The 23,196-nt window shown below is 53.9% G+C and overlaps 7 protein-coding genes and 2 non-coding genes across 9 annotated transcripts; 5 read left to right on the forward strand and 4 right to left on the reverse strand.

The window, feature by feature from the left end:
* Nucleotides 1-1,340: 1,340 nt before the first annotated feature.
* COL26b_013188 (uncharacterized protein) lies at nucleotides 1,341-2,111 on the forward strand (the record flags this gene model as incomplete). The annotated part of the gene is made up of 1 exon (XM_053185811.1): nucleotides 1,341-2,111. One exon carries the CDS (start codon nucleotides 1,341-1,343, stop codon nucleotides 2,109-2,111), a length of 771 nt encoding a protein of 256 aa, XP_053030245.1.
* Nucleotides 2,112-2,574: 463 nt separating this feature from the next.
* Nucleotides 2,575-2,656, forward strand: COL26b_013189. Its single transcript has one exon. It is a non-coding gene; the product is annotated as a tRNA-Ser (tRNA).
* Nucleotides 2,657-3,846: 1,190 nt separating this feature from the next.
* On the forward strand, nucleotides 3,847-5,901 carry COL26b_013190 (uncharacterized protein; the record flags this gene model as incomplete). Its single annotated transcript, XM_053185812.1, has 1 exon — nucleotides 3,847-5,901. One exon carries the CDS (start codon nucleotides 3,847-3,849, stop codon nucleotides 5,899-5,901), a length of 2,055 nt encoding a protein of 684 aa, XP_053030246.1.
* Nucleotides 5,902-6,829: 928 nt separating this feature from the next.
* Nucleotides 6,830-7,669, reverse strand: COL26b_013191 (uncharacterized protein; the record flags this gene model as incomplete). The annotated part of the gene is made up of 1 exon (XM_053185813.1): nucleotides 6,830-7,669. The coding sequence occupies one exon, from the start codon at nucleotides 7,667-7,669 to the stop codon at nucleotides 6,830-6,832; it is 840 nt and encodes a 279-aa protein (XP_053030247.1).
* Nucleotides 7,670-11,590: 3,921 nt separating this feature from the next.
* COL26b_013192 lies at nucleotides 11,591-11,682 on the forward strand. The gene has a single exon. It is a non-coding gene; the product is annotated as a tRNA-Pro (tRNA).
* A 2,704-nt stretch (nucleotides 11,683-14,386) lies between these two features.
* Nucleotides 14,387-15,443, forward strand: COL26b_013193 (uncharacterized protein; the record flags this gene model as incomplete). Its single annotated transcript, XM_053185814.1, has 2 exons — nucleotides 14,387-14,426; nucleotides 14,551-15,443. 2 exons carry the CDS (start codon nucleotides 14,387-14,389, stop codon nucleotides 15,441-15,443), a joined length of 933 nt encoding a protein of 310 aa, XP_053030248.1.
* Nucleotides 15,444-15,600: 157 nt separating this feature from the next.
* On the reverse strand, nucleotides 15,601-16,455 carry COL26b_013194 (uncharacterized protein; the record flags this gene model as incomplete). Its single annotated transcript, XM_053185815.1, has 1 exon — nucleotides 15,601-16,455. One exon carries the CDS (start codon nucleotides 16,453-16,455, stop codon nucleotides 15,601-15,603), a length of 855 nt encoding a protein of 284 aa, XP_053030249.1.
* Nucleotides 16,456-17,171: 716 nt separating this feature from the next.
* COL26b_013195 (uncharacterized protein) lies at nucleotides 17,172-18,067 on the reverse strand (the record flags this gene model as incomplete). Its single annotated transcript, XM_053185816.1, has 2 exons — nucleotides 17,172-17,748; nucleotides 17,808-18,067. The coding sequence occupies 2 exons, from the start codon at nucleotides 18,065-18,067 to the stop codon at nucleotides 17,172-17,174; spliced, it is 837 nt and encodes a 278-aa protein (XP_053030250.1).
* Nucleotides 18,068-18,893: 826 nt separating this feature from the next.
* On the reverse strand, nucleotides 18,894-20,438 carry COL26b_013196 (uncharacterized protein; the record flags this gene model as incomplete). Its single annotated transcript, XM_053185817.1, has 1 exon — nucleotides 18,894-20,438. The coding sequence occupies one exon, from the start codon at nucleotides 20,436-20,438 to the stop codon at nucleotides 18,894-18,896; it is 1,545 nt and encodes a 514-aa protein (XP_053030251.1).
* Between the last annotated feature and the right edge of the window lie 2,758 nt (nucleotides 20,439-23,196).

Below are 23,196 nucleotides of genomic sequence, written 5' to 3' on the forward strand. Positions count from 1 at the left end.
TGCAGATCATGCCATCATCCCAACATTCGCTTCCAATCATCCCCAACCCGCCTCGCTCCAGAAAGCAACGAATACCAAGCCAGCTGAACATCCAGCCCACATCCCTTGATCAACGCCGTCTGTCCCCAATGGCGAGACATCCGAGTCTCGCCATCCCCCCTCCGTCTCATCCATTGCATCAATCACCAGGACCTCGAAATCGTCCATCCCGCACTGACGACCCGCGGCTGGCTCCTTCCGACGATACTCACCCCAAGCCGCCGGAACCGTCCCGAGTGGGAAGGAAGCATCGAATCCTTTTGCAAGCATCCAACGGCGCCTCATCCCGTCGTCCTCCTCAATGCTGACCCCAGGTCACGCTCCAACGCAAGGGCTCATCAGCCTATCCTCCGACACCCCGCAAAAGAAGAAAAGACCTTTTGCCCTCAGGGACCTCTCCGCCAACGACATGTCAGACAAGCATCCGTCACAGGACCCCTCAGCTGTAACGCCTCGTCTCGCTGCTAGATCCCAGTGGCGTCCGCCGGCGGGCGCGCCGTTTGGCCCGGGAGCCGCGGCCGTCGTCGCTCTAACAATCTACCCGCGACGCGCCCGATCGTTTCCCCCGACGCGTTGCGTAGGGGAGGGCTTTTCTCGGTACATGCCGACGTCAGCCTTTCAAGGCGTGCCTGGGATGAAGGATCTCGGAGAGTTGACGGTGCTATTCTTGTGAAAGTCCACGGCCGGTGGTTTGAGCTGCTGTGAGTGCAGAGCTCATAACAGCCAGGTGATCGCAGGGCTGGTGAGCGGCGGAGGGATATCTGTGGTATCTTGAAGCTTCTCTTTCTCGGAGCTCTTTTGTTGATGATGCAATCTCGTGAGAAGCTGCAAGTGTGGCTTACGGCAATGAGTTGTGTTCTACCAGCCGCTCCGACGCAGACTGGATGTGGAACAATGGCCCTTGACGTCTTCTTGTTCATCATGAGCACCACCAGTACCCTTTGGTTCGCCTCGACTGCGTGTGAATGCCCTCAAAGGCCCTTTGTGATGCACAATGGACTTGTTGAGCGTCGACTAAGAGTTCTTAGTCGAGGCACGTAACTGAACTCTTTGACTGTTCACCATCTTTTGACATGTTCACTCGTGGAACAAGTTGTCGACGTCTCGTCGAGAACATTTATAATCCATGCCAGAACTCACCATCACTGTCATCCAGATCATCAAGCAATCACAATCATCAACAACAATAACCAACTTACCACCACAGACATCCCATATAACAACCGCCAACTCTTCAAACGCCAACTCCCCAACTCAAAAAAACCAAAAAAGTCAGTCCTCCCCCCACCCCCACCTTCAAAATGTGCATGCGCGTCTTCTCCCTCCAACGATGCTTCCCCCCCTCCCAAGGCGGCTGCGACGGCTACTGGGCGCGCTACGAGCACCTCGACGAGTGCGGCGGCTACTCCCTCAACGGCCTGCCGCAGTTCAACTGCCGCGCCGTCTGGGGCGGCTTCGAGTCCGTCACCTCCTCCAAAGTCAACCGCGACGACTTCTACGCCCGCCGCCCCGCGATCTGCCCGTCCTGCACCCACCGCCGCGACCTCGCCTACCTCACCGCCGAGGCCGAGCGCGAGAAGCGCGGCGAGTACTCCGACGCGATGCAGAAGCACATCCGCGACCTCGAATACCAAGCGCAATGCGCCCACGGCGCGCTGCTGGGCCGCTGCCACACGATGATGTGGGAGGGCGTGCACCACGTCATCGCGGGCTTGGGCGTGAAGACGGACGTGGTGTGGAGCGCGATCGAGCAGGCGATCTACCGGCACCTCGGCCCCGAGGCGATGGGCAACGCGGGCGTGCAGGCGTTTGTGAAGTGTCTGATGGAGGCGAAGAAGGAGGTGGTGGACCATGTGCGCGGGACGACGCGGGAGCTGGCGATTGCGCTGGTGGGCGGGCAGGATGAGACGGATTATGATGCGGCGCATGAGCGGCATCTGAAGCAGGACGCGGAGAAGCGCGCGGAGAGGGAACGGAGGGCGGTTGAGATTGCGGAGAGCGCGGCGCGGGAGCGGGAGATGCGGGAGGAGGATGCTAGGGGTAGACGGCGCCAGCGCAGCACGTCGCGATAGTGTGGCGTCTTCGGGTGTTTCTTGGTAGGTTTCTCTTTTTTTATAGTTTTGTTTTCTGCTTGAATAGACCGTCACATTTTTTTACGGTGTTGGTCCTACTTGTCATATTGGGTATTGCCTGGCTGGCATCTGTCCCGTATGGCGAATCTCGAATCAAGCATCAAACGTCGTGAACACGGTCGGGCTGCAATCCTAGGCCCTGCCGATTGCAGAACGTCGCCAGCTCAAGACCCGGCCTCGTCCGTGTTCCCCAGCCTTTTCCAGAAGTCAAAGAATACCTATTCACGTGGTCAACTTTGAATGCGGTCGTGTTCAAGTCATTGCAGACGGGAGTCGTCGTTCGAACACCGCCCCACTAGCCCACCCTTGGCTTGACTCGCTTCGGCATGGGCTAGCTACGCTACATTGGTCCACGATTTGCTGGCGCAATCATGGAACTGGGATCCTCCAGCTTCCCACATCTGGCGTTGTGGCAGAGTGGTCTAATGCGCAAGACTAGAAATCTTGTTCCTTCGGGAGCGTCTGTTCGAATCAGGCCAACGTCGACTTTTTGCAATTTTGACCTAGATTCTACGAATCTTTGACGTCACACGGAAACGGATATCTTTTTTTGACTTATTTATTGCATTGTGATTAACGTTTGATTGCGGTATGTGTACCCGCTTACGGCACTAACCCAACTGCATTTTATTTTTAAACCTCATGTGGCCGTGGTGATGTTGTAAGTACCTCAATTGGTCTGAAGATATCTGCTAGCAACCTCTTGAGTTTGCCTCAAATTGTAGATGGACGATCTCGAAGGACAACGGTAACGGATGCGAGATGTCTTTCTCTCTGAGGGCCAGCTATCTTCACGGGAGCAACAATAACATTGTCTATGCCTGTGCCGGACTTCCTAAGGGAGTCGAAGCCTTTCTTTCGCGAGTTGAGATACAATACCAAGGGTCTAAGAAAGTAAAATTGTTGCCCGTTGACTTTGAAAAGCCACAAAAGGCTGTTCGTCAACGTCTCTGAAAGGACCCTGGCTGTGCCTTTATTGTCTGGTCGGCGCAAAGGGAACTGACCTTGAACGACTGCCTTGACAGGCAACCCTTCTTCTTTACCTAGACATCAACATGGACACGGTAATGCCTGCACATTGGTCAAGTCGTTGTTCTCTCAAAGAACAATGCCACGAACCAACACAAAGCTCAAGGCTTCTTTCTTTTCCCTCGACTCGACTTCGATATAAAACTTACCTCGATCCCACCCTCGACTTGTTTTTCTCTCGTCATCAAACAGCTTCTGGCAGGCAACATCGCAACCTCAACTTCACTTCTACAATATCTTGACTTCTTCTGGCTTTCATCCCAACTTGACTTACCCTTGACCTTGAGGTCCTCAACTTCACCCTTTCACACTCTAACCTTTCCGTCTCCAGACGTATTTGGACAACCTTCTCGTCTTAACTTCGACTTTATTCTGGTTGATTGCCTGCAATACTCTCCAGACACCATCTCTTCACCTTTCTCAACCTGTTCCATCTCCGAAGACACCTACCGGAGACATCACAACCCTTCTCGTCTGAACTTCGACTTTATTCTGATCAATTGCCCGCAATACCCTCTAGGCACCATCTCAACATCACCTTTCTCAAGCTCCACCCTCTTACTTTCAACTTCACCTTCACCTCACCTCCGCAAACTTTTCACCACCTTCCTTCCCTCTCCTCCTCTCACAACCAACAACCCTCACGATGTGCTGGACACTTCTCCCCCAATCGCTCTGCATCAGCTGCGGCTTTCCCGTCCACTTCCCCCAGATCCAAGACCCCTGCCACGCTGTCGTCTCCAACGGGCTTCCCTTCGCCACCTGCGGCGACAGCCCCTGGATGGCCATCCAAGGCCCGGAGGACGTCACCTGCTACGACTGCCTCGTCCTCCACTTCCCCCAGGAGCCGATCCCGGAGAACGTCCGCCGCCGCAGCGACCGCGTCTACCGCATCCCCCGCGCCTCCTTCCAGCCCCTATACGACCCGTCGCCCGCGGTCCCTGGGTTCCCGGCACTGCTGGAAGCTCCTCCTCGACCCAGCTCGTCAAACTTGCGCCGATCTCCTCCCGCCTTCGGAGCAGGAGTCCCTACCAACACTCTCAGCATCAATAACTATCCTGCCACCAACGCGGCAGCTGTCTCGGGACGTCCATCTACGAACTCTGGAGGACGCTGGTCGTCTCGTCCGAGAGGTGGAAGAGGAGGGCCCTCGCGGATGCAATACGGACTGCAACCTAGTCCCCAAGTCACCAACCAAGCCGGTCAAGGAGCCATGGCCCTCGCAACAACTTCCTCCATGCCAGCTGCTGCCCCCGTCGCCCCCCGAGGCCGCGGCCGCGTAACCTACGCTGCTCCCATGCCACGAGGAAACCACACCCAGCAAGTCCCAGCTCGGGCCGTACCCAGACCTCATACTCCAATGCCAGCCCCTCGCATCCAGCCCACGACTGCCCAAACCGAGGACGACGACTACGACGAGGAAGAATACTACTCCTCCGAAGACTACGCATCCGCCACCAACCCCTCCTCCTCCGCCTACTTCTCCGACTGGTCCTCCTCCAACCCGCACTCCGGCCAGCGACTCACCCTCCCCGGCGCCGACTCCCCCTTCGGCTGGGGCCACACCGCACCGCGCCGCAACCCAACCACCACCCCCGTCGTCGCCACCTTCCTCTCCGACTACCTCGCCTCGCCCACAACCTACGCCCCGCCGGCATCCGCCCGCCTCCCGCCCCCGCCCATCCCGAACGCGCAGCCCAACGACGCGGCCTGGATCCCGGTCTCCTGGGGCGAAGCCGCGGAGATGCCCGCGGACCTGGCGCACACCCTCAACGTCACGACCGCCGACTGCGTCTTCCGACAGCACCGGGTGTACTTCGTCCCGGACCTGTGGGAGACGGACGGCGAGGGGGACACGGTGCTGGTGGTCACGCCGTGCGGGACGCGGGTGCGCGTGCTCTCGTATTTGCTGTACGTCTCGACGAGCGCGGCGGTGAACCAGCGCGCGCGGGAGGCGGAGCTGGCGGCGCAGGAGGCGGAGAGGCGGCAGAAGAAGGAGGAGAAGAGACGGAGGAAGATGGGGATGTGTATCTACCACCCGTGCCGTGTGGCGGGGTGCCCGTGTGACCATGAGGTGGGACAGCATCAGCCGCTTAGTATTGGGCATTTCTTCAAGGCGAATCGGAGGGTGAGTGAGGGGGAGGAGTCGGATCAGCAGCAGCAGCAGCAGCGGAGACGGTCGTCGATTAAGGGAAAGGGGAAGGAGGTGAGGTTTGAGGATGATGTGGAGGAGCAGCGTGGGAGATCGCCTACGAGGAGAAGCTTGCCGCCCCCTGGGGTCTCAATCCAGCCTGTACAGGATGATGATGAGGCCCTCGAGACGCCTTCGACACTGCACCTCAGCCCTGTCAAGACGACCAACCGCGCGCCGAGGAAGTTGGTGGAGAAGGATGGAGAGGTGAAGAGCAAGCCATTCAAGGACCTTACGATGCACTCAGATGGGTCTCCTTCCCCTCCTCAGCAGCGAAGACTCGTCCAGAGCGCGCGGGATGAGGCCGTCTCTACTGAGAACACGACGGATAACACGACTGCTACTGTTGAGAGTGCAGCTCAGGAGGGCTCGCAGGGTGCTGCTGTTGCTGGCTCAAGCAGAGCCGCCCAGTCGGAGGCAGACCGCAGCAGCAAAGGGCGAGCTAAGGCGGGTGCCAAGTTCGATATGAGCGATTTGCGCATTGCAGAAGATGACGATGAGATTTTTTGAATGGGATGGGTATTGGAGAAGAAAGGAGAAGACTTTGGACATGGCGATAATGAACTGGACACGACGATAATGAACTGGACAAAGATCAATGGGAGCGTGTGTACTGGCCTTGGAGTTCATGGACAATAGCATCATAGAAAGCTGAGTTTGGCATTAGAATATCAGCTTTTTACCTCAAAAGAGAACAATTATAGATCCAAGCTGAAGGCCTCCTCATAGCACATGAGTCGTCAGTGACAGACAGCAAGAGCATAAGTGTTGAGCTTCACAGCCACGTGCAGCCCTTGTCCCGGCCGAAACACACATGAAGCTTGTTCTCACCCCGCTGTCATCTCACTTGAGACGAACACACGGGATGAACGGCACAGCACCACTGCCAAACACCGATTCATTTACACCACATCACATTACTGAGGAACCATATTTGAAAGGATGAGTTTTATGTCGCATTAAGAAGCAGACACTAGGTATATGTAGGGCTTAGTCCGAGAAAGGGGGGAGGGAACTAAACATTCATGTAAGGCGTCCCTTTGCTAGCCCCCCGGCTCGAGACCAATGTTGATGTTTCCAGATATTTTCTCCCATATCCAGGATATCTGCCAAATGTCCAAAACAAAATTTGGCGGCGGGCCGTGGAATACAGATATTCAAAAAGAGGCCGCGCCGGACCAAAAAGAGCCCCGAGAGAAAAAAGAATGAGGTATCCCCGTTGTTTCCCAATTGCGCCGTCAAGCTGTACGTATATAAAAGCAGAAGATTGTTGTGGCCGAGGGCTTCCGTTTTATCGTGGCGGGTGAAATTGAGAGATGAGGGAATACCTCCTCCTTTTCCCCCGACGAAAAACCGCAATCCAATTGAATGTTTTTCAAACACCCTCGTCACGGAACCGCTAGAAACCCATCAAAATGCCAGACATTTGTCAAGTCTCTTAGTTGGTGGAGAAGTTGTCGCCGAGGGTGACGTCGAGGTGGCCGGTGTAGTAGCCCTTGCAGCCGACACCGTCCTCGGCCTCCATGCCGGACATGTAGGCGCCCTCGTTGGTGCCGTCGGACTTGACCCACGAGCAGGTCTTGTCGTTGGCGGCGACCTTCATGCCGTAGTAGCTCATGCTGGAAGCAGCAGCGACGAGGACGGAAGCATCAGCGCCGGAGTTGCCGCCGTTGGGGGTGGAGCCCCAGTCGAACTCGAGCCAGGTGCCGGCGAACTGGCCGATGAAGGTCTTGGGGACCTCGGAGCCGGGGCCGCAGGCGCAGGAGCCCTGGGAGTCGGCCTCGAAGGCGACGTGCTTGTCGACGCCCTCCTTGACGGTGAAGGTGATGGCGGCGAACCAGGCGCCGTCGATCAGGCCCTTGGGGCCGATCTTGTTGAAGCAGGAGCAGGTGAAGGTGTCCTTGGAGGAGGTGAAGGTGGTGGTGTAGTTATACAGGCTCAGGGCGTTCTCGTCGATGATCTGCATGTTGCAGCCCCAGTCGCCGTCGGCGCCGGTGTTGCCGGAGTAGGCGATCTGCTCGATGGTGGCGCGCTTGGTCTTGCCGGAGCAGAAGGGGGTGTAGACGCCGGTGCCGGAGGAGGAGCCGGAGGAGGTGGCGGCAGGGGCGGCGGAGGAGGTGGTGGAGGACGCGGCGGGGGCGACGTTCTTGATGAAGGTCGCGTCGCGCTCCTGGACGGCGTCGACGGTGCGGCGCTCGTGGAAGTGCTGGTGGCCGTGGAGGGAGGGGTGGGCGGAGGCGGCGGCCGCGAGGAGGACGAGGTTGTTGATGAGCTGCATCTTGAAGGAGGTTTGTGTTTTTACCGTTGCGTGTTTCGGGAGGATGTCGTCGTGAGAAGGAGAGTCGTCAACTCGTGAACGCTAGATAGTATGTATTGGGAAGGTAAAAATGGCTTGGCTTGGATTCTTTTGCTTTTGATACCCGTCCGAAAAGAGTGACAGCGATTTGACTCGCGGAGTTGTGGACGATGGTGGTTGAAGGAGAGGGAGCGTGAAGCAAGGAGGGAAACCGGGATGGGGGCAGAGTGAAAAAGGGAGGGAGGTGAGGCCCATTTTGAAGGGAAGGAAACAAATCTCATTAGATCGCAGCGCACTCTGAGTCTGGCTGTCTCTGGCGGCCCCCCGTCCATGTTCCTTCTTGGATGTGGGTGTTAACGAGCAACATGAACGGACAGGGGTGGACAGGCGCATCGACAGGGGCGTCGTCACCAAGGAGGCGCGTCCAGCTCTATCGTGCGCCGTCCAACAGCCCATCACGGCTCGTCGATAACCCTGTCTAGTCAGGAACAGACTCCCAAAGAGGCAAGGCGGGCCCAGGAAGTCATGACCGAGAGGAGGGCCAGCCGACGTGGTGGGCGTCTTTTTTGGTTCCAGGGCTTGAGAAGGTGAGGGCCACACACACACGCACCGCGGAACCAAGACACACGGGGCCACAGGGGAGGGGTGTGTTGTGGAGATGTTCCAATGGGCGGTCCAGCTCTGCTGCCAGTTGTTCCAGCCGAGAAGACAGAGAGAGGAGGTGACAGTCACTGGTGGAGAGTGACAAAGTGCCCAGCTGGGACTCTGGGATGGATCATGGAGGAGGGAGGGTGCACCGCCGGACGCCCAGGGCCAGGCGCAGGATTGGACGGTGTGTTGACGGTGATGCGGGAAAAGGGGGTGGGGAAGGTAATTTCACCGCACGCCAAAGCTTGGTCACGGATCGAGTCCAAGCTGCTCCCCGGGCATTTCCCAGCTGGGCGCCTCTGGGAAACAGATTACTGCGACTCTGTAATACCGCCTATTCGTGCAGCGGCCTGCCAATTGGCATCTTGGAAACTGAAAAGTTGGACACACAACCAGAACCTGGATGTATGTACATATCCAGTTTTGGTGTGTGAGTGGGATGGATGGATGGATGGACTTCGGATGGAGAAGAGCAGCATGACGATCCGGGCGCCAACGAGGAACTCACACAAGCAAAAAAAAAAAAAAACCACGCGTTGGCCCTGCGTCAGTTGTGCAGCACTGGGAAAAAAGGTACTTTGGCGGCTGTTGAAGTTTGTGCGCAACCAAGCAATGTGTAGCTCTGGCCGTACATACTGGGAGCGATGTACCTGGCATTAGTGCAGGTAAACACCGCGCTGGACGAATGGAACACACAACATTGAACCCGTCAAGGCCCGTCGGCTCCAATTGCATCCAGTGAGAGTCCAGTCCGCCCCGTGGATCCCAAGCAAATGCCGGCAGCAAGCGCCGCCGCCAGGTACACCCGCTCGTTGGCGCGTGTTGTCGTGAGGGGGAAGCGTGTGAAGAGCAGCCACGGGGGGTCTGGAACCTTGGATTGGGGACGTGGACCCGGAACTGGACCTGCAACGGCGAACTCTTGTTGGACGCCGCTCAGGAACAACTCACGCATATGGGTACAGCACCAGCAGTGACACACTCACACACTGACGCTCACCAGTCACACAACCTCTCTGTCTCTTGAAGCTACACAAACTTGACCTAACGTGAGGTAGGGCATCCACCACACCGTCAGTGGGTTTCGCTGGTGATCCCGTTCCGTTGCCGTACCGCAGTGACACACACCAACGAGAGAAAAAAAAAAAAAAAAAAGAACTCGTCGACGATTCAGGTTTCTCGAAAAAGTCCTTCACAGGAAGAAAATTCTCACAAAAAACAACGCCCCTTCCAAGCTTACGGTGGAGATCCGGTGGAGGCACACACGTCCCGAGGTTGCATAAAGTTAAATCTCTCACCACGAAACCCGTTCAGCACAACCGCAACCACACACCCGGCTTCCCAAAGTTGAAGGCCTTCGTCGTCACTGTTCGCCCTCCATGACGTTGTCTCACAAACAGCCTTGATGGTGGGCTCGTTCTCGCCAGCTTGGACACCTCCTCACTGTCAAATCAACCATCAACATGTTGTCAGCATGCATATTCTAGCCCCCGAAATACCCCTCTCGAGCCCCGCGAGAGGACTGTCCACGACGGAATACCGAAGCCATCAGACCGAGTTACTTGCACTCACTCATGCAAGCCAGCATGAACACAGTCAAATCGTCCGATGGGGAAACCGGATGACAGCCCAGTGACGGACGCCTTGTTGACAAGCTGCTTGCGGCTGCATTGGGTTCTGGAGATTAAGCCAATCCATCAATCAAGGCGGTCAACCATGTGAAGTCCACCTGGCATACAGCGTTGCTGTCTAGGCATTGGACAGGTGGGGGTATCCCATCAAACCCATCTCGGTATTGCTCCTCGTTTACTTTATTATACCGCCAACATGCTGGACGAACATCGCGGCAGCGCCTCGCAGCTCATTTACTGAGCTTCGTACTCGCTGCGGTGTGCTCCGTTTTCATGCCAGCTCCATCTACCTCTCCCGACCGGCCCCCATGATCCGATCCAAGGTGCCGCTGCCGCTCAACGGCCCGTACGCGGCCGGGGGTTCGCTGGCACTGGCAACTGGGCTGGCGAAAGGGGGCGAGGCTTCTTGATCTGCTCCCAGCTGGTTCCAGGGCAGAGGCGACGGGTACGGAGGGCCGGTCCCACCCGGGTGTGGGCACACAGTCACCACTTTTCTGCTCGCCCTTTGCTGGTTCTTCCAATTCCCCCTTCTTTCCAAGCTGGTAGGTAATTCAGCGATACGTCGGATTCTCCACTAGGCGGTGCAGGAGAAGGAGGAAGAGGAAGCAGAGACCAGTGGCGATCCCCGAACGCGTCATAGGCCTCGTCAGGGCAAGGAAGCGGAGCTACTGCCGGTCTCAGGGAACGGTGGTTTTGCCATGTTTCTCCCTCGACGGAGGCCCTTGACTCCTTAAAACCGTCTGGTCTTTTTAGGCTTGTGAACGAACGCCTGGGGGGCTTTAGGGGGCACGGGGGGTTGTGTCGCACAAATGCTGGACAAGCTTATTGCTGTTTACCGCAAGAAACAAAAAGTTCAGACGACCTCACGAAAAAGAAGAATCTGGCAAACAAACATTGAGGCTGCGTGAGAAACAGAAAACACACACAAGAATTTGAGAGGCCGCATCTGGGCTATGGCGTACCGGTAGCTGCATGTGGGATGCACCCGGATAGCGGATGATAGGGCCTGGATGATTGATTGAATTGATTGATTGATTTGTTTGCCTCTAAGAATAGCGTTTCTGTTTTTATTGTGCTTTGCCATCTCGCCCATCCATCCGCCCGTGGTGCATGTGCCAGGGAACGCCATGTTCAGCGCAGCATTAGCTACCTATCAATGGCACGCGGCCGGGCTTGTTGCCCCGGCAGGGCAGGAGGAACGCAGGCGCACTAACGTAGGAAATGCCCGTTCCTGAAGATCACTCTTCGCTGCATTGAGCGATCACCCGCTGGATCGAGAGGCTCAGCAGCGTTGCTTGGATGCTTGGATGGGGCGGATGCTTCTTTTGTTTTTTGCTGGTTTAATTTGGGGTGATTTGCGGGATCCAGAAACTATTGCTGGCCGGACGGGGGCCTAGGAGGCGTTCTAGAATTGCTGATCTTGGCATTGGATGACTGGCGCAGAGCGCTCTGTGCAGGCGCCGCTGCGGCGTCAATTTGCGCTATTGGGGGAGACGAGATGATCAGCGAGCGCGCTGGAGGTGCAACTTTAATTGTCAAATCGATGATCAGATTATAGGAAAAGCATGGAGAGAGTATAAGCAGAAAATTTGGCGTCCTGAGCATCAGTCAGATATCTGGTGGATCAGCCCTGATGGTCTAGCGGTATGATTCTCCCTTAGGGTTGACGCTTGTCAGCGCGCATGGGAGAGGTCCCAGGTTCGATCCCTGGTTAGGGCCCAAATCTTTTGATCAACCAACGTCAAATACCTTTTTATCAACTCAACATTGAGCGCTTGATTGATTCAGTTTCCAATTTAGTCGCGGGCAAGTCTAGATTTCGCCGCGATGTTTTTTTTTCGTCAAGAATGATGAGTGTAAGTAAGTAGATATCTTATGAGAGGCCCGATCACCTCCTGTGGTACCCCGATTCCCTCGATGGTCAGTTGTTACGGCGTTTTGAAATAACCGCATGAGTACACATCGGTTCTCGCGATGAGAATTGGGACAAAATGCCATCCGCGTTTCATGGTTCCCTTCAATTCAGAGCAGCCCAAGTAAATCTTCCTCCCTTCTGTGCGACAGGAACATGATGTTCAAGACCACCGTTACAAGAATAGCTCTCAGATCCAGCATCAACTCCTACACAGCCACAGAAGGAACTGTCTTCGTCGGGCCCAGAGACATATCCCATCATGCGCCTCAGCAGACATTAGAGCAGATGATCCCTTCAGAGACTCTCCTGTATCAAAAACAGACAAGTTGATTCGGACTTTCTCGGCTGACGGCAATTATGGGTCTACATTCCGATTGCCGCCCATCCGTGTCTTAGACACGGGCAGTTGAAGACATTCTCATTTAGCTAGGGGGACGGCTTGGGTCTTGGCGAGAGGGGCAGCGCCGTTGACGTCTTCTTTGCGTCTGTCTTCTGGCTGTTTGAATGTGAACGCCGTCGACGTCTTCAGATTCCATGCTGTGATGTTTAGATATCTTTCTTCTTCATCACAGAGACCAGCGCTGGCACTTAGGTTTCTGGGTGAACTGACTATACGGAGCAGATGGCTTTGAACGCTACCTCAAATTCATTACAGGCGATGCAAGATCATTCGTATGATTCTCAAGTAACATTAACCTTATGAAGGCTTTCGAATGTTTCCCGGTAGAACAGCGCTTCAAAGAAACCTCGTTAAGCTAATCGTAAACTTACGGAGAGGCGCCTTCGAGTGAAGGAGTTGCAGAGCATGATTCAGTTATGTGATGGATTGCTCTGGAAGATCAGCGGTCCAAGAGCTTCTGGACTGTACTGTGATATTTTGGGCCACCTTATTGCGATAACTGGGATTGTGTACTAACAAATAGCTAGCCGTCAAATTGTCATCCAATCTTTGTTAACGATCCATGAGAATTATCTAGCAAGATTTAATACCGCAAGCCATGCATTCTCGCGACGTTGTAGTTGCAATTGGCGACGTTCTGAGAAGTTATATTTCAAAATTGTGGGCTAGCCACACAAGGGGCCGTCACTACTGTTCCTGTCCATCAGTATGGGTGCAACGCGATGTCAAATCACAGATATCTTCACCTCGTACATGATGAGTGCAGCGCCCTGCGACAGTCAGAGCTACGGCTCGCCTTCACTTGAGCATATGTCAGGAAGCAAAGCTATTGTAATCCCGTAAGTGCGCCTTTTCAGGCTATTCCTGCGAAGAATCTTAACATTTCGCCAAGCATCGAAGCATACTCCAATCCAAAGACAGCCTTCTTCGCGCTGGCCAAGAGCCTCAACTGACATCATTGGTGCGAACTTACGTATCCCTATGGATTCCGTGGATCGAATTCAGTAAACGTCGCCTCTTTCTTGACGTAGGCTTCCATCTTGGCCCCGAGCCATCGAGGTATTGCCTTTTCCGTGATGTTGCTCGGTCTCGGTAACCTTCCCACTGGCAGCGCTGAAGAAGGTTTTGACGCGTCGCGACTCGTAACCATAGGGTTTCCGCTAAGCTTCACCTGCGTCTAAACTCAATGCCTTCTAGTGGTGAATACGGCAATGCCGCGGGGAGCAGCTCGGTGGTTATTTCCAGATTTAAAGCATCAGGAACCCGCCTCCGCATCCCTTTGTTGCCGCACGCTTTAATTTCACAGCATTGGAACTGATTCCCAGGACAAAGAGCCAACGTGCGGCTTTTAGACAACGCTTGAATCTTGAAAAACCTGTGATCCGTGAATTACATATCAATACTTATTATGCTGAGCATGAAGTTCTCGACAGCATTAATCGCTGTCTCGGCTATTGCAGCGGTAAGTGGTTTTCAGCGCAACTTTTGCATGCCCGATCCCACCGGCTGACGAGTAACATTTTTGAAGGCCTTATACTTCCTCGTGATATGCATCTACCGACTCATTTTTCACCCACTGGCAAAGTTCCCGGGGCCAAAATTGGCCGCGATTTCAGATGTAGGACCAGGTCTACATCAAGAACCAGATCATCGCTAACATGATTAGCTATGGTATGCTTTGGCATGGACGTCTGGCCGACATCCATTCATTATGGAGAAAACTCACCTCAAATATGGTCAGTCACTGCTACAGATCATGGACCGTAGCTCGTGCTGAAGCAGTCTTATTATGAATCATAGGCGAAGTGGTTCGAATAGCACCAAACGAGTTGTCATTCGCCACGGTTCCAGCCTACCGTGACATTTACGGTCACACCATGAAGGGGAAACGGCCATTCTACAAAACATCGTGGTATCAGACCACAGGCGATCAACCTGACATAGTCACAGTCCTGGATCCTCAGGAGCACACGAGACAGAGACGATACCTAGCACACGCTTTCAGCGCAAAGGCCTTGCATGACCAAGAAGTCGTCATCCATCGATATGTCGATCTCTTCCTGACGCAACTGGGGCGGATTGGCTGTGAAGGGGGGCCGGGTATTAACATGGAAGAAGCGTTCACTTGGTTGACCTTTGATATCATTGGTATGATCCCTTTTTCTCACTGCCGTTAACCTCAGATAGGTCGGTCTTGCGGCTGAAATCCCCCTACTGACTTGGTGTATCATTCTAGGCGACCTAACATTCGGCGAGTCCTTCGACGCAGTAGGCCAAGGAAAGACCAACGTTTGGGTCTCCATCATCATTGATGGCGGTTACTTCAACATGCTCAGCAGTCTCCGCAGGCGGCTTCCTCTCATGAACCTAATCCTCCCATTCATGCTCCCAAAGGACTCCGCAGCCAAGTACGCAATGCACAACAGATTAACCGGGGAGAAGCTCGATAAGCGGCTTGAGATGGGTGACTCGGCCCATCGCGACGACTTCTTTTCCTACATCCTCCGCAAAGGCGGCAACGAAGTATCCAGGGCAGAGCTCGTGAACCAATCCAGCACGCTGATCGTGGGTGGCTCCGAGACAACGGCAACATGCTTGCTTGCTCTGGCTTACTACCTGCTCAAGGACAGAGCTCGTCTTGACAAATTGAACGAAGAGGTGCGAGCTGCGTTTGGATCTGTTGGGGAAATCACTGGCGAGTCTGCGTCTAGGCTGCCGTATCTCAACGCCGTCATCGAAGAGAGCCTGCGGATCTTCTCGCCTGCTTCCTTCGGATTGCCACGCACGTGTCCTGGAGCCGTCATCGACGGACACATGATCCCGGAGGGAGTTACGGTGAGTGTCGATCAGTGGGCTACATCGCACAGCCCGCAATATTGGAAGGATCCATACTCGTTCATACCGGAGCGCTGGCTCGATGAATCCTATGGAGACAACAAGGAGGCTAGTCAACCGTTTTCGAAGGGACCGAGAGCATGTTTGGGGTCCAATTTGGCTTATCTGGAGATGAAGATTATTGTGGCCAAGATGGTCTTCTTGTATGACTGGGAGCTGGTTAGCAAAGAGGTGGATCTGATGGGTCAAGCACGCTTGTTCCTTATGTGGAAGAAGCCTGCTTTGATGGTTCGTTTCCATCGACGAGAGGATCTTCCCAAGACAGACTGATGAGACTGAATGAAAGAATTATTGCTCTTGGGGTGTGTTGCACACAACAAGCACAATATCGAGTTTGAACCTCAGTATCAGACAGTGGTAAGAGAATGTTGTCACAGCAATTTCAGGTGCTAGAAGTTCAGTATTGCTGTGATTGATCCTGGTGAATCTAGTGCATAGGTACATCGCGTGCAGATCTGATCTGTTGCGCAGGCCAGCGTATCAGCTCCAGATACTCCCGGGGCAGATGCGCCTCTATCACACCTAGAATAGCCTCCGGTACCGATTCGCTTCTCAGCCAGTGCCGCTGATTCACGCGGCTTATCAGGACACACCAGAAAGCCATCATGACCAGAGTCTCAGGGCGCTTGCGTTCAGTCATATCTTTCAAGAACTCCTCGGATGCCGCGCCTCCAAACATCATTGCTGAGACCTTACACGAGGCATCGCCGGCTTTCCCAGCTATTTTGAAGCATTTTCTCAACAGCTGGAAGTCCTCCTCGTACAGAGGTCTGGGGGCTGTTCCATGCGACATGGCTCGCAGTTTTGCCTCCATTGACTGAATTTCTGGCTCCCACTCAGGTCCCTCTGGAGATGGAGGGCTGACGGACCATGTATCCAAAGACGACTGGAGAGCTGTCCACGATGTACTAGCTTCTAAAGGACCTCTCAGCTGACGGACGAGCGTTGCGCAGCCACGAACGGGAAAGATCCATTCAGGAGGCCCGGGAGGGTCACTGTTGAATAGGAGTGAAGAGGGGTCTTCGAATGAAGCGAAGTAGTAGTTGGACATGAGCGCCGAGCAAGCGAAGAGGGCGTGCACTTGGTGTGCTGCAACTTCCGGGGACAACGCATCGCGGAACTGGCTAAAGGCTTTGGCTTGGTGGCCCCACGCCACGCGCTGGTAGTTGATCGAGCTGCCGGGGTTGAGGTGATAGAGATGAATGGCCGATACGGCGAGGACTTCGTGCAGGAGGTAAGGAAACTTCGGTGCCAGATTGGGAAGGTCCGATTTCCATGACATGAGCAACGCCTCGTTTTTGAGAGCAAGGCATGGTAGCGTTGTCGTCAGGAAGTGGTTGAAAAGAGCAAAGTCAGAAGCTTCAAAGGTGTCGATGGAGGTTGAAGGGCTGCTGCTGTCGATACGTTTTGAGGCTAGGGAGTGAAGTGGAGGATTGATTGAAGTGATAGACTCTGTTGACAGGCTGCAGGCCAACGAGAACTTGCTGCAGCGACCACATGGAATCTGTTCATCGCACTTATAGATGCGTTTGTCAGAATCATTGAGGTGAACTTGGGTTCTGAAGTGATACCCACAACCTGCTCACCTTGATCTTCTTGGTCTTACATTCCTTGCATCCGTTTCGTGACTTGGTATGTGACCTACGAGACTGGCCCATGTTTCTCTTCAGTTACCACTGCAGTAGAAATCATTCGACCATCATCGAGAGCGTTTGAACAAAAGCAGTCTGTTGTGAAGTGAAGTTGGCCTGCAAGCGTCGCTGATCGTGGTAATGTGCTTATGAGATTTCGTCAGCGGCGCTTACTTGAGAATAAGACAGCGTTTATTTATTGCTTCGCGACCAATGAGAATAGATTTTGAGCAGCTAAATCTGGGCCTGCGTCTATCTTGTGGCCGTAGCTGAAAGAGGCAAAGTCCGATAAGTGACATGGATATCAAAAGCTGGCAGTAACCAAAGTCCCTACTAGCTACATCATCATAATAAATGCACCTCAGTCTTACTTCCGCTCGTAGGCCTGTTGCTCCGCATCTGCCGGTCGGGTCTCCCATCCCCCGTTGACAACAGCCTCCTGATCGAGCTTCTTAACGTTCCTGACCAAAACACCGTTGATCACGAGGATAAGCGTGGCAGCGAGCTCTTCAAAGAGGTACAACCACACCTTCACCATTACAGAACCGGTCGCGGCGCTGAGTGAACTGTTCTCCGACGCGACGTAGGCCAGCGTCGCGATGACTCTCACGCCCACAAACGGCAGCGCGAAAAGGACCGCTGTGAGGAGCATGACGGCGGCCTTCTTCTGAGGGCGGCCGTCACTGCGTATGTAGCCTTGAAAAACGGTGAAGGCGGCGCCTGCAGCGAGAGCTACCCAGCTGAGGAAGAGAATAACGGCGCCGACCTTGGCGAGGGTCCAGCCTTTGGAGACGTCGTCGGGAGAGGCGTGCTTCATGAGGCGGGACATGCCGATCGCGATGAGTACGACACCGAGCATGGTGAACATGTGGAACATGAGGACGAAAATGAGGTCTCGCTTGTGGTTTGCGCTGCGCTTAGAGGGGCTGGTGAAGTAGAATCGACTGTAAAATGCAGCATTAGTTTTGCGCCAAGGCCTGATGTGCTGAGATGGAACACTGACGCTTCATGTAGAACACCAGAAAGTGCGAGCAGCAGAGGTGACAAGCCGACACTGGAGACGATTGTGGCGCCGCTGCTCTCAGGGTCGCCCAAGGCCATGCCGGAGCCGATGATCTTCAAACTGCAAAAGATGAAGAGATAAACCCATCCTAGAATTGCCCATCCTCGTACGCCGTGTTTGAATGTGACGAATAGTGTGGGGATAGAAAGGGTGATGAAGATGATGAGGACGGCGAGGGAATATTTGTCTGAGACGGCCATGTCGTCGATTCAGCTTGGGAGTAGCGCGTGAATTGAAGGGGGGTTTTCTGGAGGAGAGGTCGAAGCTTAGTATGAATGAGGCTGGAATATCTGATGATTATATGTTGTCCAAGACTGAAATAGAACTTTTGGAGATGATGTGGGATTGAAGGCATTCCGACATAAGGAAAGCCAAGACTCTTATATCTTTGTAGTCGAGCGCAGGAGCTAAGTGAGTGAGCGACAAGGCTCTGATGTACAATAACACGCTGCTCGCCGATCAAGATGCATTTTGGTACATCATGTAAAGCAAGGCAACAGCCAACAGCCCCCATCACTGCCTCACGATACTCCTGCTCGACATCAATTCGATGCCTGACGCGGGCAATGTGGTGCCTTACGCGGAGAGACCAGATCCATTTCAGCCCTAGCTGACGGCTGACGCAGTCGAGTGCTGCGGTCAAAATTGGGGTCAGATCTGCGCTGCGGAAAGGCGACAGCGAAAGCAAAAGGGACTTTGGTGCTGAGAAGTGTCGATTCGCGAGGAAAGATGGGGCCTTGGCATGAGGTTAGCATTAGTCTACCCGTTTTCCCCGAGGGTCTGAAGCCGTTTAGGCGGTTTCCTGCCTGAGACGGTCGTTTGGATGCCTTATGCGGTCGCAAGGTGAGCAAAGCTACGAGAGCGATAAGCAACGCACAATGTGGCGCATGGCGGCACGCTAGCGCAGTCTACACTGCCCAGTTGAGCAATCGCAGCGAACATTCGTCGGCTGTGACGTTGTCTTGGATTCCGTAGTGTTTGTGAACGTGACTTGGCTCAATTGTTGTCTAAACGAGAGGAAAGTACTCAATTCCATATGTCTCTCCACATCTCCTTGAAACCGTAATGAGGAGCTTTCGAATCGTAGATCTTGGCCGTCTTGCCCTCCTTACTACAACGATCGAAAATAGCCGCTGGTCCAGCGCCGGCCGAATCAAACATTGGCTTGACAGGCCTTGTCGCCCTCTCTCTGATGGTCCCAGCTACCTGTGGCGCGACGTCGGCGTAACACGCACTGAGCTCACGCTCTAGTGAGAAGTACGGTTTCTTCGCCAGCTCTGGTGCCATGAGGTTGTAGGACCGCGTGATGGCGTTCATGTTCTCGATAGCGAGGGTCATGTACGAGCGTTCGCCCTCAAGCCAATCCGAATCACGAAACGGCGCTACCGGAGGTGCTGGGGACTCCCTCGGAGCCGTGACAGCTGCATCTTTGGCTGCCGCATCCTCCGCCGCCTGTTGCCGCATCTTAACCATGACGATGTCATCCGTCGAGTTTGTAGGCACTGAGATACTGTCGCTGTTCCTCTTGCGCGGGTTGTGCAGCTCCTCAGCGCGAGCATAATCATCCGCTTTTTGCATCTGCTCCTCGAGGCTGCCGCCTCGAGAGGAGATCATCCTCGCGACGTGCCGCCGCCAATCGTTCCTCAACCTCGCCCTGAAAGCGCCCGCAACCTTTGCCAGCTCTTGCTGCTTCTCAATCCAAGGTGGAACAATCTCCTGCCGCTTAATCATCTTGTTCATGATATACTCCGTCGTATCAATGAACGGATTATCCGCCCTAGTATCTCTCTCGACGCCCTTGCCGCGAGGGATGTTCTTGAATTGCCCGAGGGCAATAGCGTTTTCTATCCTCTCGTTCGCCAGTGCAGCAAGTCCAGATATGGTGTTCGGCATCGCTCTAGCGCCTGGCTCGAATCGCTCACGGAATGTCTTCCTCATCTCCTCCCGCTCAGCATCGCTGAGCCCATTCTTCTCCTTCATCCCCATACCGGTATACGTCGACGCTCGTTCGCGTGCGTTGGCCGCGCGCTGGCCAGCGTTGACTTTCGGTTCTCGTCGTATCCGCATATCGACTGGCGGGATCTGGTATTTCCCGCGCAGCTCGGGCTTGAGAGGCTTCCTCGCATCATTCAGCATGCGAAGTGCAGTGTCGGATTGCGATTCCTCGCCAGTCCAAGGCTGCGTTGTCGCCATGATTCGGGTTCCTTCAGCGGCGGAAGTGGGCATCTCAGCCTCGGCAAAGGCAGACGCAAAGTCGGATCTGAACTTGGCTGTTTGAACCTTGTCGAGAAGCTTCTCCTTGAGCTCTTGATCAAACCCCGCATCCTCGACTGCTCGTCGTCCAGCACGGCCTCCCGTCAATAGAGCTTCCTCGGTAGCTTCTTCCAGTCTGCGTGACATAGCACCCTTCTCTTTAGGGGGCCCATCTTGCTGCTGTTGCGTCTCGGCAGCTTCGGCAGCTCGTTCGGAGGAGTAAAATCGCGGGGCAACTCGGATTCTAGGCTCGATTCGGTTCGTACTTCGAAGGCAGCGTCCGCAGACGAACGACGTTCTCGTAAATCTAGTCGCCATATTTCCAGTTCCACGCACCAACAGGCGTCAGCAGTATGCGCATGGTCGGTTGAGAGATGGAATCGCAAGGGGGCGACGCGATGGTTATCGTGATGTCAATGAAAGGAAAGAAAGTGGCGATTGACGGAGTTAAGCACTGGCCAACCACCACCTAGCCGAAGGACCCACACAAGCTCCGTCGGAGCTGGTCGCTCACGGACCCACAACTCCGGCCGATGAACGCCGGCACCGTATTTTCAATAGGAAAGCTGTCTACTCCTCTGTCTTATTGAGAAATAGCAAAGCGCTAATCATATGTCAGATTTCTCACGATATTTAAGATATCAAGTCTGCAAATGTAAACAAAAGTAGAAAGAAGTCCCCCAACTCAATGTGTTGCGTCAGCAAGCCAATTGTCCCAGTCCTGAAGTGCAATCGAATCCATATCTTCTCCAAAAGTAAACCAATTCTCATCCTGGAAAGCTTCATTAATGGCTCCAATATTTGGAGGATGCCGGAATGAAGGATCGACATCGCCTCCAGAAACCATCTTCATCGTACGTTGTGCCAGTTTCTCAAAGATCTGGCGGTATGGAGACTCAGGATGCCAGTCCTCTGCGATTGCGAGGACTTTGAGGCACGCTTCAAACGTTGCCGAAATGTCCATTTCTTGAGCCTCTTCGCGAACTCGCTTCGATTTCCACAGACACCCGAGATAGGTAAGACCTGCTGAAAACAGCACATGCACCATGCTCCAAGTGATTTGGACAGCTGTCCCTTCGTGTACGTCTCTGAACAGGAAACAGAGCTTCGAGGAAACATTGGCGCAAGTTTCCATAGAATCTTCAATCTCAAGCTGCGTTTCAAGTCCTAGAGCTGACGAGCAATCTGGCGTGAGACAGTGGCGGCGTAAAAGAAGTAGAGCGCGGAGATATTCAAGCTGAAACCACTTCCCAGAGGCATAAAGAGATTGTGGATTCGGGATAGGGTCCAATTCATGGGGTTTTACTTCAGCGTACCACTCCTCTAGCTCCAGTTGAATCTCCTGGATCAGGTCTTTCCTATCCACGGTGCTCATTGTTCTGACGAGAGGCTGGACCTGCGGGTAGAGACAATTGCTGATCTTACTCCAAAGACGACGTAGTTTGATTGAATGTATGAAACCAGTCGAAAGTGTTGGAGAAGACGTGCTGTCAGTCCGCGGAGGACGCAGAAAGCCGGTTGGTGTGATTGCTTCATCGTCAACGTCCATGGGAAGCTTAGTCCTTTGGTCAACCTTCTGATGTCCATAGCAATACCCAAGCGGAACTTACGTCGACATAGATCGCGTCATCCGATATGCCCAGAGGGAGCCCCAACGCCAGTGCGAGGGCGTGATCAAGGTTGTACGCCACCCAAAAACACCGCTTCGACAGCTCTTGTCCCAAAGTATTGGCGTTTCTGTAATATACCGCCGTGCGCTGATGCAATCCCATTTCGATACAATGACGAAGAGCCATGCCTACAGTTTTCCTGTTGCGAAGACTCGTTAGTTTTGATCATAAGTCGACGGAAATGGAGTGACAGTGAGTACCAAACACTGACGCCTACGGGAGACCGAATCGAAAACACTGCACAGCAAAGGACGCATTGAATCGAGGTTAAATTGTCCAAACTGAGCAATGAATCCATGTATTCCATGGCACTGCTATGATAAGCCTGTGGCCAGCACACCATTAGGCGAGAACAGTTTCAATTAGGGCGATTGACTCACCATAGCAATATCGTAGTGGTTTTGAACCAGTGCTCCAATGGCATGTACCTGCCGGGAGGAGGGGGACTGACTTAGCAATCTGCTTAAAAGAATGGGTAAGAAATGCTCTCACCATCAGAACGAAGAATAGAGACGACTCATCAACAAGAGTCTGGTCACCCTCCATATTCGCTCTCATGTAATGGTCCTCCCATTTCTGGAATGTTGGCTTGTGCAAGATCGGATATTGTGGATGAATATTTTCGAAATAGGTCTGAGACAGGTTGCCAGGAAAGCTCGGAGAGGGAAATCTCATTGAAGACCCATTGTTCCCTGCGAAACGAAGGGGCCCTGATTCTTTACTACGGGTAACGATGCCCATCGCAGTGCTCACACTACGCGAGAAGCAAACTGTAGAAGAAGGCCCAAAATACCGTGATCTTCCACAAGGATCTCTTAAAGACATTGAAGTAGATTCCGATATGCCGGCATCGGCAGTAAGTCCAGTATCTGTCTTCTTCGTGAGAGGCCTTGAAGATGATGAAAGGCTGTCGAACGGCCTAGTGGGTTCACCAAATACTGAGACTTCCGTTATTGCCGGCGCACACACTGTATCGAAGCTTCTAATCTGGGCTTGAGGCTGTTGAGATGGATTGTTTTCGTTATGGGCTGCACCAGAGCCCGATGCATTGAGTAGTCCTTCGAGATAGGCCACGCGCTCCTCTAAAGACTTGAGATAGTCTCTTGGTCGCTGCTGGCCAGTCTCTAGGTCAATAACGACACAGTCTGTGATTGCTTTTAGCTTCCATGCCGAAGATTGTCATTAAAAGGATTCCTCAATACCTTGTTCCGATCCAACGCAGTGACCGCATTTAGGGCTCTGGCCGTCGCACTTCACAGCCGTCAGCATGCTGTATCAACAAGTCGATAGCCTCCATGTCTGTGATCAATAAGACGAACCCGCAATCTCCTCTCTTTACAAAACGTGCACGCGAGAGCCGTCCGCTTGCCAACGCGGACGCGTCTCGCCTTTCTGTTCATTTCCTA

This window comes from Colletotrichum chrysophilum, assembly GCF_026319265.1.
Source record: "Colletotrichum chrysophilum strain AFK26 chromosome Unknown scaffold_210, whole genome shotgun sequence".
Lineage (NCBI taxonomy): Eukaryota > Fungi > Ascomycota > Sordariomycetes > Glomerellales > Glomerellaceae > Colletotrichum > Colletotrichum chrysophilum.